This window comes from Anopheles marshallii, chromosome 3 (assembly GCF_943734725.1).
Source record: "Anopheles marshallii chromosome 3, idAnoMarsDA_429_01, whole genome shotgun sequence".
In the NCBI taxonomy this organism is placed as follows: domain Eukaryota; kingdom Metazoa; phylum Arthropoda; class Insecta; order Diptera; family Culicidae; genus Anopheles; species Anopheles marshallii.
Window position 1 is genome coordinate 59,282,806 of NC_071327.1, and position 16,831 is coordinate 59,299,636.

At 45.3% G+C, this 16,831-nt stretch overlaps 1 protein-coding gene and 1 non-coding gene across 2 annotated transcripts; both read left to right on the forward strand.

Annotated features, from left to right (window-relative positions):
* Positions 1 to 1,341: 1,341 nt before the first annotated feature.
* LOC128716053 (glutamate decarboxylase) lies at positions 1,342 to 15,188 on the forward strand. The gene is made up of 6 exons (XM_053810975.1): positions 1,342 to 1,405; positions 6,631 to 6,870; positions 10,044 to 10,612; positions 10,680 to 10,747; positions 13,943 to 14,021; positions 14,670 to 15,188. The coding sequence occupies exons 1-6, from the start codon at positions 1,342 to 1,344 to the stop codon at positions 15,186 to 15,188; spliced, it is 1,539 nt and encodes a 512-aa protein (XP_053666950.1).
* Trnaa-agc (transfer RNA alanine (anticodon AGC)) lies at positions 6,315 to 6,387 on the forward strand. The gene has a single exon. It is a non-coding gene; the product is annotated as a tRNA-Ala (tRNA).
* Positions 15,189 to 16,831: the final 1,643 nt, after the last annotated feature.

The following is a 16,831-nucleotide window of genomic DNA, read 5'->3' on the forward strand; positions in this document are numbered from 1 at the left end:
TTCCATTCCGGTCGAAAAAGCTAACCTCAAAAATGGTTCATTTGCGTTTTGCGGACCAGCCTGTTGTCTCCTTTATGTTTTGTTGGCCATGTTTGTGCTAGTGAAAGGGCTTTTCCGTGGGCACTAGATTGCATAAATTGTCCCGGATCAACAGCGGTGCCAAAAACACCTGCCCGCCTTGGGGAAAACAAAAAAAACAGAATGTCCAACAAGGTACGCCAGTTTTGTAGCTGCTCATCGACTGTTGAGTGGAGCTATTTATTATTTATTCGTTGCAACTCTCGGTGTAACATTTTGCGTCCCACGCGTCCCCACGGTCTGACACGTTGGTTGCGTTCCGGAATTCCGCTGGATTTCGCTGTTTGGCTCGGTATCGTTACAAATAGTACGGCGGCCACAGTACAAGTCATTCTACAATCCCACGCAAATTCTCCCACAATCCGGGACCGTGGGTGGCAGCACAAAGTACATAAAATATTCATTTTCCCCTCCGGTTTCCCTGGAGGGAGGAAGGTGGGTGGGGAGGGGGGGTTTCCCGCGTAGGGGAATGGAAGGAAAATTCTTCGCCCTTGCTGGGGATGGTTTGGTGTGCGCACAACAGCAGCCCAACTGACGGTAGCTCCGCCTCAACCATGATGGCGGCCACAGCATTCCAGCTGCTCTGAGGGAGAATGCTCTCCGGCATGATGCTGAACGATGACGTAATGAACCCGAAGGGCAGGATTCTATGTGGGAGGCTGCCTGCCCGAAAGCTCGAAGAATCGTTCTGCTCGCTGGTGGAATCCTTCGCCAGCCATCACAGCTCGCGAGAACGTCGGACAGTACGGTTTTGTTTCGGAGATCTGTTCTGTGGTCCGTCCGGATACAGTGTACGGTGTGTGATAACCCGTGGTCACCATTATCCGCTGCGAAGGGTATTTGTGCGTGTCCGCGTACGGTACGAATTGAACCTCCCAGCAAAATCCGTCTGTACCCGTGCAAAACCCTGCGTAACGGCGCTAGGGGTCAGCTAGGGGTTATTTGCGTTTGCTCCAGCACAACATCGCAACAACGCAAACTTTTACCACATCGACTTGTCAGCCTGGTTGTGATAGCGTATCGCTCTGCGTGTTACATAATCGTTACAGATCGCTGGACTCGAAGGTTGGTGTTAAAAAGCAGTGTGTAGTGAAACATTTGTCAAACAACTAACAAATTAAGCGCATATTACTGCCCTGCTAACACCTTTTTCGCCAGAAAACCGCTATCGAAAAGGTAGGATCGTGTAACTTTCTTTGCTAAAGAAGCACACAATGTAACCGTTTTTTTTTTTTGCTATATCCACAGCAAACAGACAGCAAAATGACGTCGATAAACGTGGAAAAGTACAAACTGTCCGACAAAACGGCAAAGCTCACAGCCAAAGGTAGGTGTTTGATGCGTTACATAAGAGGGGATAGGTGTTGCGTAACATCAAATTGAACCATTGTAACAAACTGATGTTGCTTAGAAGGATGTCCTTCATTAATCAAGAATTTGCTGTTAAAATTAAAAAAAAAATTTGCTTAGAAGGATGTCCTTTATTAATCAAGAATTTGCTGTTAAAAAAAATTGCTGATTAATTTTTATTTTATGTACGAAAAACTAATTATTAGTGAGAGATGAAATCATTTATTAAAGCACAAAAAATACATCTTTGTACGTTTGTTCGGTCCAAGTAAGCAGCTCTGGCTTGCTTTGATCATATTGGGGCACCTTATTTTAAAATCAATCCTGCCGTAGCACAGTAGGCTTACTACAACCATGCCTGCAAAGCCACGAGCAGAAGAAAGAACAGCCTCTACCATGATGGGTTTTGAGCACCCGTTGGCTAATAACGATCGTTCATTAATTTACCCATTCTCAGCCTCATTTCGTTTGATGACCTTCATGTTGGACGCAAACGGTTACAAAGTGGGTGCCATTTGTAATGCTGTAAGAACGCCCCCGGGGTAGAAACCATCGCAAGTGTGGTCCTTGGAGCTTTTCCACACCGTTAAAATAATGCGCAGGATCTTACCAGGAGGTTCATGCGCCATAAACTGGATATCTTTGTGCGTGTGTGTGTGTGTGTGTGGTAATCAGGCCTGGAATTGGGAACGGAAATGAGCTCCCGTTTTATTGATCTAAATTTACGATATCGATGCACAACAGTACAACACCAATGTCCTAGAATTGGGCTGTAAGGCAGTGTTAAAAATAAAACTCCAAATCTAGAACAGGGACCATCTATGTGTGACATAGTAACTCAAGTTGCCCAAAATTACTATGCCATTGACGTCATCGGATGTTGTTGGTTTGGAGCAGAACGATTTTTTCGACCGGATGTTCCGGATGTTGCATAACCCAGAACGAATTCTTGCTGCAGATGCGCATGTGTGGGGCTGTGGGTCAGCAAAGTTTGAGGTTTTGTAAACACAAAATTTGCCCACAGGAAGAATTTTTACCAATGGTTATAATATCCATAATCATGGGCCTTTACTTCAGAAAAATCACTACCTTTACAGAATTTTTGTTTCGCAGAGATGTTTAAACAAAGGTTTAATCTTCTTGTTACGAAACATTATAATAATGACGCTGCCATTTTGTTTTCACATTTCAAACAAGGTACCAAAGTCCACAATCTGTCAACCACTCACAGGCGGAGTGAGTTCTGACGCACTTCGCCACAAGTGTTACTTCCGTCCCGTCAGTCATCAACAGATTGCGGCCGCGGTAAAATATGTTTGCGATATTAAAATGTTTGCCCATGGGCTTCGGGGTGTTATGAAAGGGTCTGTCTGGCACGACAGATAAAAGTCGAGGGAAAACACGTCACAAAATTGACACACGGGGCAAAAAGCAGGAATATGCTGAACGGAATGGGATGGAATTTTGAAAAGTGTCCCTTCAGGATGCGTTTTTAATAAAACCAAACATCAGCAGCAAGATGTTTCTGATGAGGATCATTGTTGGAATGTTTTGAATGCTTCTTTTCATAACTTTGTGCTAAAAAAGGTAAATCGCTTCTAATAAATGTTGGACCAATCATGGCTGGGAATGAAAGGTTTTCTTTTATTTATTTGTGTGTTCTATTTATCAACTGGCACACCGAGAGAGAAAAATATTGCCTCAGAAGGGGAAAAGTTGCGCTGAGGAATTTGAAGAATGTGGCCGTTTATTAAATTCTGTCGTCATCCCCGTTGGCATTATGCACAAGGTAAACGGACATGCAAGCGCAAACACATTCCAGCGGGAATGATGGAGATGAAAAATAGTTTTCCCCTTTTTGGTACTTACATTCCCGTTCCGTGTTGAACATACGCTCAGTAAAACAGGCAAAATCGCCCTTTCTTTGGCGCGCGCGTTCCAAATGCGACAATTTCCCGTGCGTAAGGGTGAGCCGGTCGGTTGTCGGTGTCACTTCCGCCACACTGGTCCACCGTCCGGGAATGGCGGGGACGCAAATATTTGGCTACCGATATAAAACCGATTATCTACACTTTAACGGATCGTTAGTTGCAGACATAATTGAAATCACTCGTGCGCAACAGCAGCACAAGAGGCACGGCGGTCAGACATTGTGCACGCACGGTACACAGCAGAAGCCAAACGGTTCGGGGTGTTTTCCCGCTTCGGCAAATGCGCTTTGACCTGTCAGGAAAATGCAGGACACGCATTATGCCACCGTGTGGATGTGGGGGTTTTTTTTTTTGTTTCTTTCACCTCCCACCACACGCTCTTATCATTTCTTCCGCTGCTTTGGGAAGGAGCAAAGTTTGGCTGAAGAAATGCCAACATCTCGAACCTCGATCTCTCCGGTTGCATCCGGTTGTGACAGGTTGCCTGGGAAAAGGCTGGCCACTGTTTGTTGCCACCGGTTTTACAAGTGACCACTCATGCGAAGGATGTGTTATCAAGAATCATGTCGTTTTGTAAGCGCACAAAGAACGAGCTGTAGTTTTCAGATGGTTGTGGCCTCTTGTCTGATAAAGGGAATTAAGAACGACCGGGATGGAAATGTTTTGTATTTTTGATGCTTTGTGCAGTGAAGTTTTATAGTAAATATAGTAAAACATCATAAAATAATAATTTCTAAAATAAAAGCGCTACAAGTTGTTTATTTCAAGCATAAATGACATAAGAAATAGATTAAATCGATAATAGAAATAAAACCAATGATTTATAAGAACTGAAAAGAAAAGTAAACAAACAAATAAAACGAAAAAAACCCTTACTTTCAACAGAGGAAAAGAACAAATTTAGAAGATACAATAAACATCTCAAAATACATTAAAAAGGAATGAAAAAAAAAAACAAACCCCATATAAATTTCTATATAAAAGCTAACACCTCTCGCCAAACAATAAACAAACCTTTCAAAGGTACAATACGCAGCAGTGGATCAAAGCAGGCGTCCCTTCTTTGTTATGCTGTGATCAAATTTTGAACACCATTGCAAACTCCTACGGTGTGAGGAAAATCAATAGAAAGGTGCAAAATAGATTTATCATTACAGACATAATCTTATAAGTTATGATAACCGCCAGAAGAATGTGATCCTTTTGTTCAATGACTGGCTTCAAACGTTGTTCACCGCCACCATCCAACTGGAACAAAGGTTTGGCCAGAGCCAAGAGAGTGCACAGCAACGGTACAGGGTCATCTTTCTTCATGGGTCACAGGAGAGAAAAGGTTATCTCAGGTCGCCTGCATCGAACCGTAGACACACACACACACACACTCTATCTCTGTTTCTTCGAGGTGGATACAAACAGATGCCAATCGTGAAACAACGTGCCTGCCTTGCTTGATGCCGAGAGGGAAAAGAAAATCAATTTCCTATTCATTCGCCACCAGGATTAGGCCCATGATGGATAGATAGATTGGTCTGCACCAAGCCATCCGGATCTCCCTTGTGAAGTCTATAAAAATCGTTTTTCACCATTTTCCCGAGCCCGTCCCAAAAGAGCCCACCACCACCACCACCACCTGTCAATACTGTTCATTTTTTATCTAATCCTCTACCGAACCTGGTGATGGCTCCCCAGAGAGGGACCATTGGTGGTTGTGGTCGAGTGCTCGATGGGATGATGGGTCGTTTGGATTTATGCTTGATGCCTGCGAAACCCGTTTGGCAGACACATTGACACAGCAGCCCGGTGCAAAAATCCGCTTCCGATCCGCTTAACCCAAGGGTAGCGTATGGTCTGCCTGAGAAATCCTTAATTAAAACGATATCAACACTAATTGCTCAAATAAAACACATTCTTTCGCTGTCCCTGCAGCACCGAGTCGGGGCAAAGTTCGGTTGCCGCTATTCCCAGCGCGTTCTTTAACATTGATAGACGAAAATAGGGAAATAAATAGCTTGCGCCATGTCAGAAGCAACAGCAACCAAGCATGACGGGGGAAATTGTAATGTTTGCAAGGGGAAGATACAGTACGGGACAGGAATGGACCACCGGTGAGGATGGGACGTAGCGAGTAGGAACTTTAATATTAAAATCCCTTCGAGTGCGGCGTTGTTGCACTGTCTCTTTACCGTCGCAGCGTGATGTGAAGGGTCCCGGGAAAAGAACAATCCAAGTCACCATTGGATGGTGGAAATGCCGAAGCTATGCCACGGTACCGTTTGTGCCTTCCACCCCAGGGGTTTGCAATATTGCGCTGTGCAGCAGCAAGCAAGCAGCTACCCTTAGATTGAAAAATCTTTTTCGCTCTATCCATTGGATACGTTTTATTACACAAATAATTGCTAATTGAGGATTTCTGGAAGTAGTTTTTAAAGCCACCTCAGATATTTGGTTTCCTTCGTTTATGTTTATTGTGCTGGATTTAAAAAAAAAATAGGTTTATGGTAAAAGATCACATGAAGGAAATGAAGTTTTTTTCTGTGGGCCGAACTAGAAGTTTGAACAGTTGTTCTTAGTTGTACAGTAAGAACGAAATGTTTGCGCAAGAAGTTTTAAACACAAAACATTGTGTGTCCCCACCACATTGAACTCCGAGCTATTTTTAAACACTACACACCACAGCCCCAGGTGTCCGGGCAATGCGGGCCTTTCACTCGCGACAACGGTGTGGACCGAAACGGCTGATTACGCGATTACAGCGTGCCCACGCGCCGCATAGTATATGCTGACGCACATGTTTGTCCCCGCCACACAAGGAAGGTGGGGTGCGCGATACGCAGTTAATTCGGATCGCGTATGTTTTAAAACCAGTTCAAGCCGTGGCGCGAGACCGCTATTGATTGGGAAATGTATGCTGGGCGTAGCAATTTGTAGCCAAAACAATTGCATGCCTTTCGACCAGGGGATGTAGCTCAGATGGTAGAGCGCTCGCTTAGCATGTGAGAGGTACCGGGATCGATACCCGGCATCTCCAATAGGAAAATTCTTTTTTTAATAGGTAAGGAAAATTGGGCTCTCGATGGAATGTTCATGTTGGTGTGTGGACATTTGTAAAAAAAAAACGAGGCGGAGTTGTGTCTCCATTACTGATATCTCACAGTCAAATATTAATGTATTAATCTCTACAAATAAATTCAACATTTCGCATAAAACTTTAAAGAGAGAAAATATAATTTGATTTTTCACTCTTCTCGTCCGTTTTCGCATGATATTAAAGACATCATCCCGGTCGTACAATCGGCCGATTCGGCGGAAACGCGTGAGTTCCTGAACAAAATCGCCGAGCTGCTGGTCGACTATGTCAACATACAGAACGACCGGAAGGAGAAGATTCTCGACTTCCACCATCCGGAGGACATGAAGAAGCTGCTCACGCTGGACATCCCGGAGGAGGCCGTCACACTGCAGCAGCTGGTGAAGGATTGTGCCATGACGCTCAAGTACCAGGTGAAGACAGGTAAGTGGAAGTTGGAGGGCCGTTGGAGAACGCTGCCATTAAATCACGACCCGAATTAGGGCGAAATTGTTGAGACAAAAGTGAACATAGCGCCACATGATGCGGGTTTCGGGACTCCGTAAATGGGAAAATAAGTGAAAACAGACGTAAATCCGGATCAACATCAAACCGAACCCATGGCCTGCTGCGAGTTGAGCAACAAATTGGGCCGGTTTTGCGATTTATTCGGACGGTGCTCGGTTGAAACGGTTACGGATTTTGCTTAATGCATTTTGTAGAGGGAGCGATCGTCGGGATGAGAGAATGTCCGGAACAGCTTGAACACTAACAATGTGTCGTAATACGCACACGGTGGTTGAATACGCAACGAATGTTGGGTTTACTCCCCGACGAACATCCGAATGTTTAAGATGTCCGTTTGAATGACACGCAGCGGGGATAAAATCATTTATCAAACGAATGCCCACCGAAATGGACTTGGTAACTTCGGCCACCTTGAACGACACCTAATGGTCGTGCGTTGTGTAAGAAACTTACTCATTAGTTTGGCCATTTAGAAGCAATTAACTTCACTCCAAAAAGCTATTGCTCAGGACGTGCTAGCTTCTTATCTTGCGTTGCTTGATGTGATTTTTTTTGGCTCAATTCCTCGTGGAGACACTCTCAACACGAAGGATCATATTTCCCGGATATTGCCTACCTTATCTGGCTGATGTTCATCACTTTCGCTTTCCTGCCGTTCCGTCGGGAACTTCCTGCCACAAGCATCCGCCATTCGTGGAGATAGGATCCCCTCTAGAAGCTAAAATATTTGCAGATGAAATTCGACACCCCTTCAACAGGGGCCCATAAATCTGGCCACAAGAGTCATAATCTGGTTGATTTCTTTTCACCTTTTCAAGCCCCGGAAGGGAGATGGCGTACGTGTATGATGAAGATATGACACGTGAAAACAGCCACAATCACCCGTTTGGTGATTTAAACTGTCCACAAGAAGCAAACAATTGGGTGCTCAAAGTGCGGAAGAGTCACGTTATGCATATGCAGGCACATAGAGGACGCAAAGGGGGTTAAAGGAATTTTGTAATATATTTTCCTAAATTTAGAAGTTTTTTTTTCCTATAAATTCTTGCATGATCTTACAAAATTTCGATCAGCAAAAAAAAAATATTATTTTAAACAATAATGTTCCCACCCTCAAACCATCCCCGGCATCTTTTATGCTGCCGTCAAAAAGGCACTTTCCATCCACATGGACGACACGTGGCCAAGATTAGATCAATAAACAGCAATAAATAGCCGGGGCTAGCAACGGTGCGGCCGACATTTCCTGTACCGACCGCTTGCGTGGGGAAGCGTGTTAGAACAACGACAAAGGAATTTGGTGTGTGTGCGCGTGTCGCAGCATCCAGACCGGCAGGTTTTGCAAGCGATGCGTATGACGAGGATGTCAGCCACAGTAAAACCCTGGGCCAAGTGAAATATGTTAATGTACGATGAATGAGGATTAAATTTTCGGGGAGGTTGTTTTTTCCCTCGATTCTCGACAGTGGTGGAAAGAATATCACCCCCATTCACCCATTCAAAGTCGGGAATGTTGATGGTGTTTGGAGAAAAGAGTGAGCGCTGGGAGTTCTTGGTAGCAGATTGAATGTATTTTATTACCACCTAATTCCATTATCCTTAGGGCTAAACTCTCGCCGCATGAGACCCGTGAAGAAGGTGGGAGTCCTTCACTCCAAGGACAATGGAGTGACGATGGTGTTATGGAAATCAATTGGAGTGTTTATTGTGGCGGTGTGATTGATTGCGGTGTTTTGTTATCATCTCCAAAGCACTCCAGCGCTTTAATTACTGTTGGAATATGGCTGATTGCTGGAAGCAGCACCACGTGAGCGTGTGAGAAACGGGTTGCTTAGTGAGAAACTTTTGAGAAATGGCGTGTGCGAAACGGGGTTGCTTAGTGAGGTTCTTTTTAAACATAAATATTATAAACAGTCCATTTCATTGCACACTTGATTTGTAATCAATTTATTTCTGCAACCAAAAGCCACAGAATGGCTCAATTTGTGATCAGACTGTGCGTGCTATTCACCAGTCGCCACAATTGAATTACACTTCGACCGGCAGCGCCCTATCGGTCCTTTCCGGCCACCGGAAGTGTCGGTGCGCTGTAATACGGCCACAGGGCCCTCGCTCATGACAGAAGATGACGATGATGCTTTGATTTTCTCATCGCATATTTCGGATACGGCTCGATGAAATAGTAATCAGGAATTTCGGGGCCGCGTTCCAACGTTGGGTGGTATCGATGTAATTGAATCGAACGTTGCGCCCGTGGTCGAGATTATGGTCGAAGGGTTGCCTAACATCATTGTAATCCACCTATTTCTCCCCTCATGTCTTTATCGTATATCCAGTGGATAAAAGGGCAAAATAGGCAGAAGGGGTGTCCTTCCCGAGAGAACTTCCCGCTGATTGTTGACATTCTTCCCGTGGTCCGGCACGGCACTCCACTCGGATGCAAGCAGGGCAATAGATTAGCCATTTGTGCCCTGCGTTCCGTCGTTGATGTCGGTGCGAGATTTTAATCCTTTTCACAAACAAATAAACACACACAAGCACACACTTCCCACTTTTCCGGAAGGTTGGGCAAATTTTCAGCATCTGTTTTCGGCCCGATAGTGGTTGAGTGAGATTTGCATAAGCCCTTGTCTATCTCTTGGAGAAGTAGAATTAAGAGTGCGGTTTTTTTTTTTTGGGACATAAACTGCAAGCAAAGCAGAGTTTTCCCATTGCCTAGATGCGAATGAGATGTGCGTACCGAACGAAATCGATGCAGCTGATGGGGATGTTTCGATGGCTCATCAAGCCCGCCCGGAACGCTGGCAGGTTGGATTATTACGCCACATTTAGCACCGGAAAAGTGATTGTTTTCGAGGCTCCCCTACAGCAGGGTTCACTGCTTTAACCGCGCCATGTGTCTTTAAACCCATAGCCCGCAGCATCCAAAAAAGGGGCTTTAGCGTGCCATAATTAATGAACCGAGCTTAAAGCCTTAAAGCCGTCGGATCTTCGCTCGGTGGCACTTGATGGATTGCGGAATGCCACTGGACTGGGTCTATTAAAGGTAGCGTTGTCTGTTATTTTTCCACCCCGTTATTTTCTTCCAGGCCATCCCCATTTCTTCAATCAGCTGTCGTGCGGTCTGGACGTGGTGTCGATGGCCGGCGAGTGGCTTACGGCGACCGCCAACACCAACATGTTCACGTACGAGATCGCCCCCGTGTTCATCCTGATGGAGAACGTGGTGCTGTCGAAGATGCGCAAGATTATCGGTTGGGATGGGGGCGATTCGATTCTCGCACCGGGCGGTTCCATCTCGAACCTGTACGCCTTCCTGGCCGCCCGGCACAAGATGTTCCCGAACTACAAGGAGCACGGCGCCCGTGCCTTGCCGGGCGAGCTGGTAATGTTCACGTCGGACCAGTGCCATTACTCGGTGAAGTCGTGCGCTGCGGTCTGTGGGCTCGGCACGGACAACTGCGTGATGGTGCCGTCGGACGAGCACGGTCGGCTGATTCCGTCCGAGCTGGAACGATTGATCCTGGAGCGGAAGGCCCGTGGACAGATTCCGTTCTTTGTGAATGCGACCGCCGGCACTACCGTGCTCGGTGCGTTCGATCCGATCACTGCGGTGGCCGATATTTGTGAGAAGTACAACTGCTGGTTCCACGTGGATGTAAGTAAAGCTTTCATTGTGTCTGTTACACACGGAGTCTAATCTTAAAAATGTGTTCCACTTTCAGGCCGCATGGGGTGGTGGTTTGCTGCTGTCGAAAAAATACCGTCATCCGCGCTTCACCGGCATCGAAAGGTATGTTCTGTTCGAAAGGAAACAATCTTTCCTTGCTCCCCGCCAATCCTCGAGTTGATCGACGCCCAACAAACACCCCCGTAACCAGTCAAGAGCTGCAATTAGCAAAACAACGCACTTTAATCTTCAGCCTTTTCGCACAAAGGAACGCACGACTGGCGGCAAACAATTGACACATTGAAGGCAACATGAGGGAAGCGCAAAAAAAAAGTAATTCCCGGATCACGGTCACAGCTGTTTGGAGGTTATTATGTCGGTGAGGAGACTTTAATCACTCACTCGACTGTCAAAAAAAACGGGGACTGTCGGTCCGGGGCCGAGGGAGAGATTGATTCCGATTCCGAGAGGCCTTCCGGTCTGGATGTACACCGTGTGCCGGTCACAGTTGTTAGTCATGTCACGCTGTGAGCTGGTACGGGTTGAACGGTTTAGTTTTAACTGTGAGCTGCACAGTGTGATGTGCACTTGGTTTGCATCCCATTTCTGTACTCCGTGTATGATGCTGGCCCCCCGCTTTAAGGAACTCCATCTCGAAACCGTTATCATCAACCGTAGTATTCTCGTTTTGAATGGTACAATTTTTAACAACAAAAAAAAAACGGCATTTCTTTGTTATGTTTTCCATTCTTAGCTGAAGGATACGAGGGGGAACTCCGAAATGGAGGAAAATTAAAATACCTAAACCGTAAAAAGTCAGGAAGTTGCTTCCACTGTTCTGCAAGAAGCCAACGTGATGGTCACAACTGGCAACATCCGGTTCCACAGCAGCATTACGACCCTTTACATTTTCCCTGCTGCTGTATTTTTCTTTCGCCCTTCCCCGCCCGGAATGCTTATTGATTTTCGTTCGTCCGCATCCGTTGGTGCACGAGGTTTTACGGCGGAAACGGAACGGAATCTGCTGTAACTAATTGTTACGAAATTAAATTCCTCCAGCACGCCAACACGGGAAGGGATGGTGTAACAGCTTGCAGGACATGTGCAAACTACTATTGGAGTGATGGGTGGGAAAAGGAGATGCATTTGTTAGGGCTTGAACTTTAAGGCTTAACGTCACATGTTTGGTAGGGATTTCCGATATTCCGTGCCAAATATGCACCGTTTTGTTCAAGATGCTGGTGCAATTTTAATGCCACTCTTGTAGAAGTTGTACGTGCGCAAACGGTTCGTTTCGTGCAGAAGTCCTACTTTTTATTGGTCATCTCTTGACGTCGACTTCAAGATGTTTTACAATGCGAGAAGAAAGGGCCGAAATACTCGCCAAGCAAGATTTTAGAGTTTTTGGGAGTCACGGCACATGAGAGCGACCTAGCATTGTCCTGATGGAACATTATTCCTTTATGTTGGTCAATCAAGTCAAACTTCAAAAAGGAAACTTAAAGAAAGTAATGAAGCTATGAATTTAAAGTTCGGTCGTGTGGAAGCGGCTCATAATAAAGATTTCTGTCCAGTCCCACCAAATGCAGAGTGCAAGCTTTCGGGCCATTAGCCCTGGTATGCCACCTGTTTCAGGTGGTTCACTTGAATTGAGCTATGACTACAATCGTGAGATTCTCGTCTTTCTCGGCAACAACAACCTCAAGGCCTGTCTAGGTCTAGGGAATATTTCCTTTAAAATTATCATCCGCTGATGAGATCGGCCAGTTTCCGGAACAGACATGACCACCATTAAATTCAACTGACTTGTCTTTATTTTTATCCGAAGCTTGACAATTATTGACCTCTTTTTTACCAAACCTTGTTAGATTCTACTGAATCAAGCCTACTGCGATGTGTTTGGTTTGTGAAATGTGTGCATGAAGTGTATTTGAGTTGTTCCAGTGACACATAAAATAAACACCTCTAACATTAATGTCATTCTCCGTATATCTATTAGCAGTAACAGTGCGCCATGGCAATTGGTTCCATTAATACATAATTAATCAAAATTCTCACACAAAAGAAAACACGGTTTCCACAAAGTTAATTCAACACTTTTAGCCCGAAATCTGTCCAATCATTAACACCACCACGAGATCCGCCACATTGTCAAACTTCATCGCAACTGATGCGTTGCGTGCGGGCCCGGCATGATTCCATCATTAGACTAAAAGCTTTTCCAGATTGACGGTTTAAACCCTCACAAAACCTCAAACGGTGAACATGCCTGACCGGGTGTGTGAAAGTGGATGGTGAAAATGAATTGTAATTTTATGATAATCCGGTTCTGCGGTAGACCACGGGATGGGAGATTTTTTTTAAAGTAAATCTTGCCTAAAATTAAAAAAAAACCAATTGGGAAACAATTAGTAGTGTGAAAGTGTGTGTTAGGTTCTTTTGTAAACTGCCATTGTTTTAATTAACAATTGATTTAATGCTTATGTTTAGGAATATTATAAACGCCATTTATTTATTGCTTAATCTTGGCATTAAATTAAAACATTTTGGGCACATTTTATCTGCCAAAATGGAATGAAGGAAGTTATTGTAATTAAAATTGCTTTTAAACAGCCTTAAAATCTCTTCCACGCCAATTCGCCATTCGGTGCCGTTACATGAACACGTCTGGTAGGATTATATGAAATGTGTGTTTGGAACATTTTTGGAAGATGGCCTCCGATCGAGCTAGTGGAATTAAGTCTGACTTGTTTAATCCCTGTCGGAATAATGGCTACACCTTGTGAGTTCCAATCAGGGCTACGCCGTAATGGGATGCACTCAGGTGTGAACGGTTGAAATGAGGATTAGGACGACATTGCAGCCTTAACAGGAAGGTTAAATATTATTTCAAAATTTAATAAAAAGGAAGAAGGATAAAATATAAACAAACTGCTTAAATTACTCAAATTAGGTTTCATATCAGTAAAACGACTAACTGCAAGCAAAGCTATCCTCCTGTGTAAACACCGATAAGCGTCCGACTTCATGCAAATTCCCTCCATTCGGTTCCACAATCCCGGGCCAGCATCCCGACTGTCAGCTCATAAAAAAAGTGGCTCGCTCGCTCGGTTGTGTACATAAAATTAATTCTTAAACACTCCTCTGGGGCTGTTCCGTGTGTGGTTGTGTGGATTTTCGGTGAAAAATATGGTGTCACCGGGTGCATGGTCTGGCACCCGGGCCGGTACACAGGAACAGGAACCCCTTTTCATTTTCCCAAACCTATGTATGTAGGGGTGAACTAACCTCGGTCCCCTTTTGCTTCTCACCTTCCAGATGCGACTCGATCACATGGAACCCTCACAAGCTGATGGGTGCACTGCTGCAGTGTTCGACGATTCACTTCAAGGAGGATGTAAGTAGCGTCGGGTGGACCTTTTTACATGTACAGTGATTGCAATAGTTGTACGATCACCCGCACAGGGGTGGGCGGGATGGGAAGCAGAAGGTGCTCGTAAATCAGGCGGTATTTAATTTGCGCAATACGTTACCGTTCGTTATGACAGGCGAGCGCAATGTGGGAAAAATGGGCTTCCTTTTTTTTCAGCGGTGGATGAGCATAAACGACAAAAAAAAAACCAGTACCAAAATCGATTGGTTTACTTTTATTCTGGGGAGTTTTGTGCTTTGTTTTGAACAAACTTTTACCCCAATCAGCACTGAAACTGGGCGGTTAAAAGTTTAGTCGCGTAATCCGCAAATCCCGGCACGGCCCCAGGAGTAGGGTAATGATGAACACAACCATCGGAGAGTGTTCGTAAATTGATGAACCATGTTCTGGGCGAGTTTGAAGTTATGCGCCGTACGATTGATGGCCGTCGAGCGGAACCGTCGGGCCGTCGAGTTGGTGCCCGTATTTACCATTCCGTACCGTACCAGATGTGTCGGTTTCCATGCGTTAACGATGGAAGTTCGTTCCAACGTTTTGCCAACAACGAGCGAAGATGTTCGGAGGAGAGTTCTTATTGCTATGCCGCTCTTACCTTACCTTCTTCCCATCCAGGGTCTGTTGATTAGCTGCAACCAGATGTCTGCCGAGTACCTGTTCATGACGGACAAGCTGTACGACATCAGCTACGACACCGGCGACAAGGTGATCCAGTGCGGACGGCACAACGACATCTTCAAGCTGTGGCTCCAGTGGCGCTCCAAGGGTACGGACGGTTTCGGCAAACACATGGACCACCTGATGGAGCTGGCCGAGTACGAGGTGAAGCGCATCAAGCAGCAGTCGGACAAGTTCCATCTGATCATGGAACCGGAGTGCGTGAACGTATCGTTCTGGTACATCCCGAAGCGTTTGCGCGGCGTACCGCACGATGCCAAGAAGGAGCAGGAGCTCGGCAAGATCTGTCCAATCATCAAGTCGCGCATGATGCAGTCCGGTACGCTGATGGTCGGCTACCAACCGGACGATCGCCGTCCGAACTTTTTCCGCTCGATCATCTCCTCGGTTGCGGTGGCGGAGGCGGACGTCGATTTCATGCTGAACGAGATCGACCGCCTGGGGCAGGATCTGTAAGCTGGGGGGCGTCGACGTTAGACGTAAACATTAAATTGTAGCAACACCGTACTACATACGGCATCGGGCACGGGCATCATGCTTCCGTTGAACCCGTCGCCGAATCCATCAAAACTCCAGCGGTATGCTCCGGGCGGGTAGAGCGTACCGTTTTTAAAAATCGAATCAACCAATGAGTATCAGTTGTGAAGACATATCAATATCTTCAACAAAGTTGTTGCGTTTGGACGAACGGACAAACAAAACGCAATCTGCTTTAATTTATCCAACCAGATCTGTGAGGTTGTTTTGTTTTAAAGGGAACTTTTAATCCAGTTGTTTAGTGATGCTAGGAAGTTAGTTTAGTTCTAGACGATGGAAAAACCAGTTACTTATTTCTAGTAGTATATTATGTCAAAGACATATCACTTTATTTAGCACTCCCTCCCCAATTCCCAAAACAAAAAACAAAAAAAACGGATGCATTTAAATCTTACCGGTGGTTTGTACACCTAGTTGAAAGAGATTTTAGTTAGACTTACGGCCGCTGTGCCCCCGTTATGGTGTGTAGGACTTTGTTTTGAACGAACCCAGACATGCATTGAAATCCAACTATTTACCGCAAAATCTTGACTGTTTGGAAATCCCGTTTCTGTCCACGAACGGAAAATGAAAGGGAACGAATTATATATATATACAAACTAAAATGAAACTAAAAAAAAAGGAAAGCTACAAACGCTAGAGAGAATATATATATATACATATGTACACAAAGTCCCAATATATATACACGGATCACTACTGTGGCTGCCCTGCCCCGAAACCACCCGGACCACACTATCCCCGTGTTGGCCTTTTTTGGTGGGAGTGTGACTGGATGTGACGAGATGATACATCGATACATTCCACACGTTTGCCTGTTAGACTTTTCCTTAGTTCACCCGTTAACGCGCCACCTTTTTCATCTCGATGTACTTGGGCCCGAATTCGATGTGGTCCACCATAAGCACCGTTTTAAGTCCATGTGTGTAGTGTTGCAATAACCATAGCCTAACCTAAGCTGGATGCATGTATGCAGACAGCGACAGTTTCGGATGAACCCGACAGTTCCAATGTCCCGATCAGTGTACTGAGCAAGTTTTAAGGTTCTGTTGTTTTTTTTTTAATTGCATTTTTCATGCCCAATTCCAATACTTCCACACTTTCACACGCAGGACGCTCGGTTGTAGATTGTAACGATATGTGTACATATTAGGCTTTTAGGTCTGTTAATGCTTCATGTCTCCTACCGTGAGCGAGAGAGAATAACGAAAAGGAAGCTAATGCGATGCGATTCCACTGCAAGTCCAAGCCAAAGCCAACAGGCAAGTGGTAGTGGGCAAGATGAGACAAGAAAGAGAAACCCCCCGCCCAATACCCGAAAGCTTACCCTGACTGAGAATGTTATCGCCACGCGAATGTTGTTGAGAGTTGAGTGCAAGCTGTATGTAGTGTTCCGGGGGTGGTGGTGGTGGTGGTGGTGGCCCCGATAAGATAGGCTGTACTGTTTTGGGCGGTTTGAAGATGAATCCCGCCGGTGTAATCTCGAGATGGCTTTAGAACGAATTATTAATGTGTACCAGAGTCTAGTCGCGGTAAGGGACTAAAGCATCGATTATGTTGCT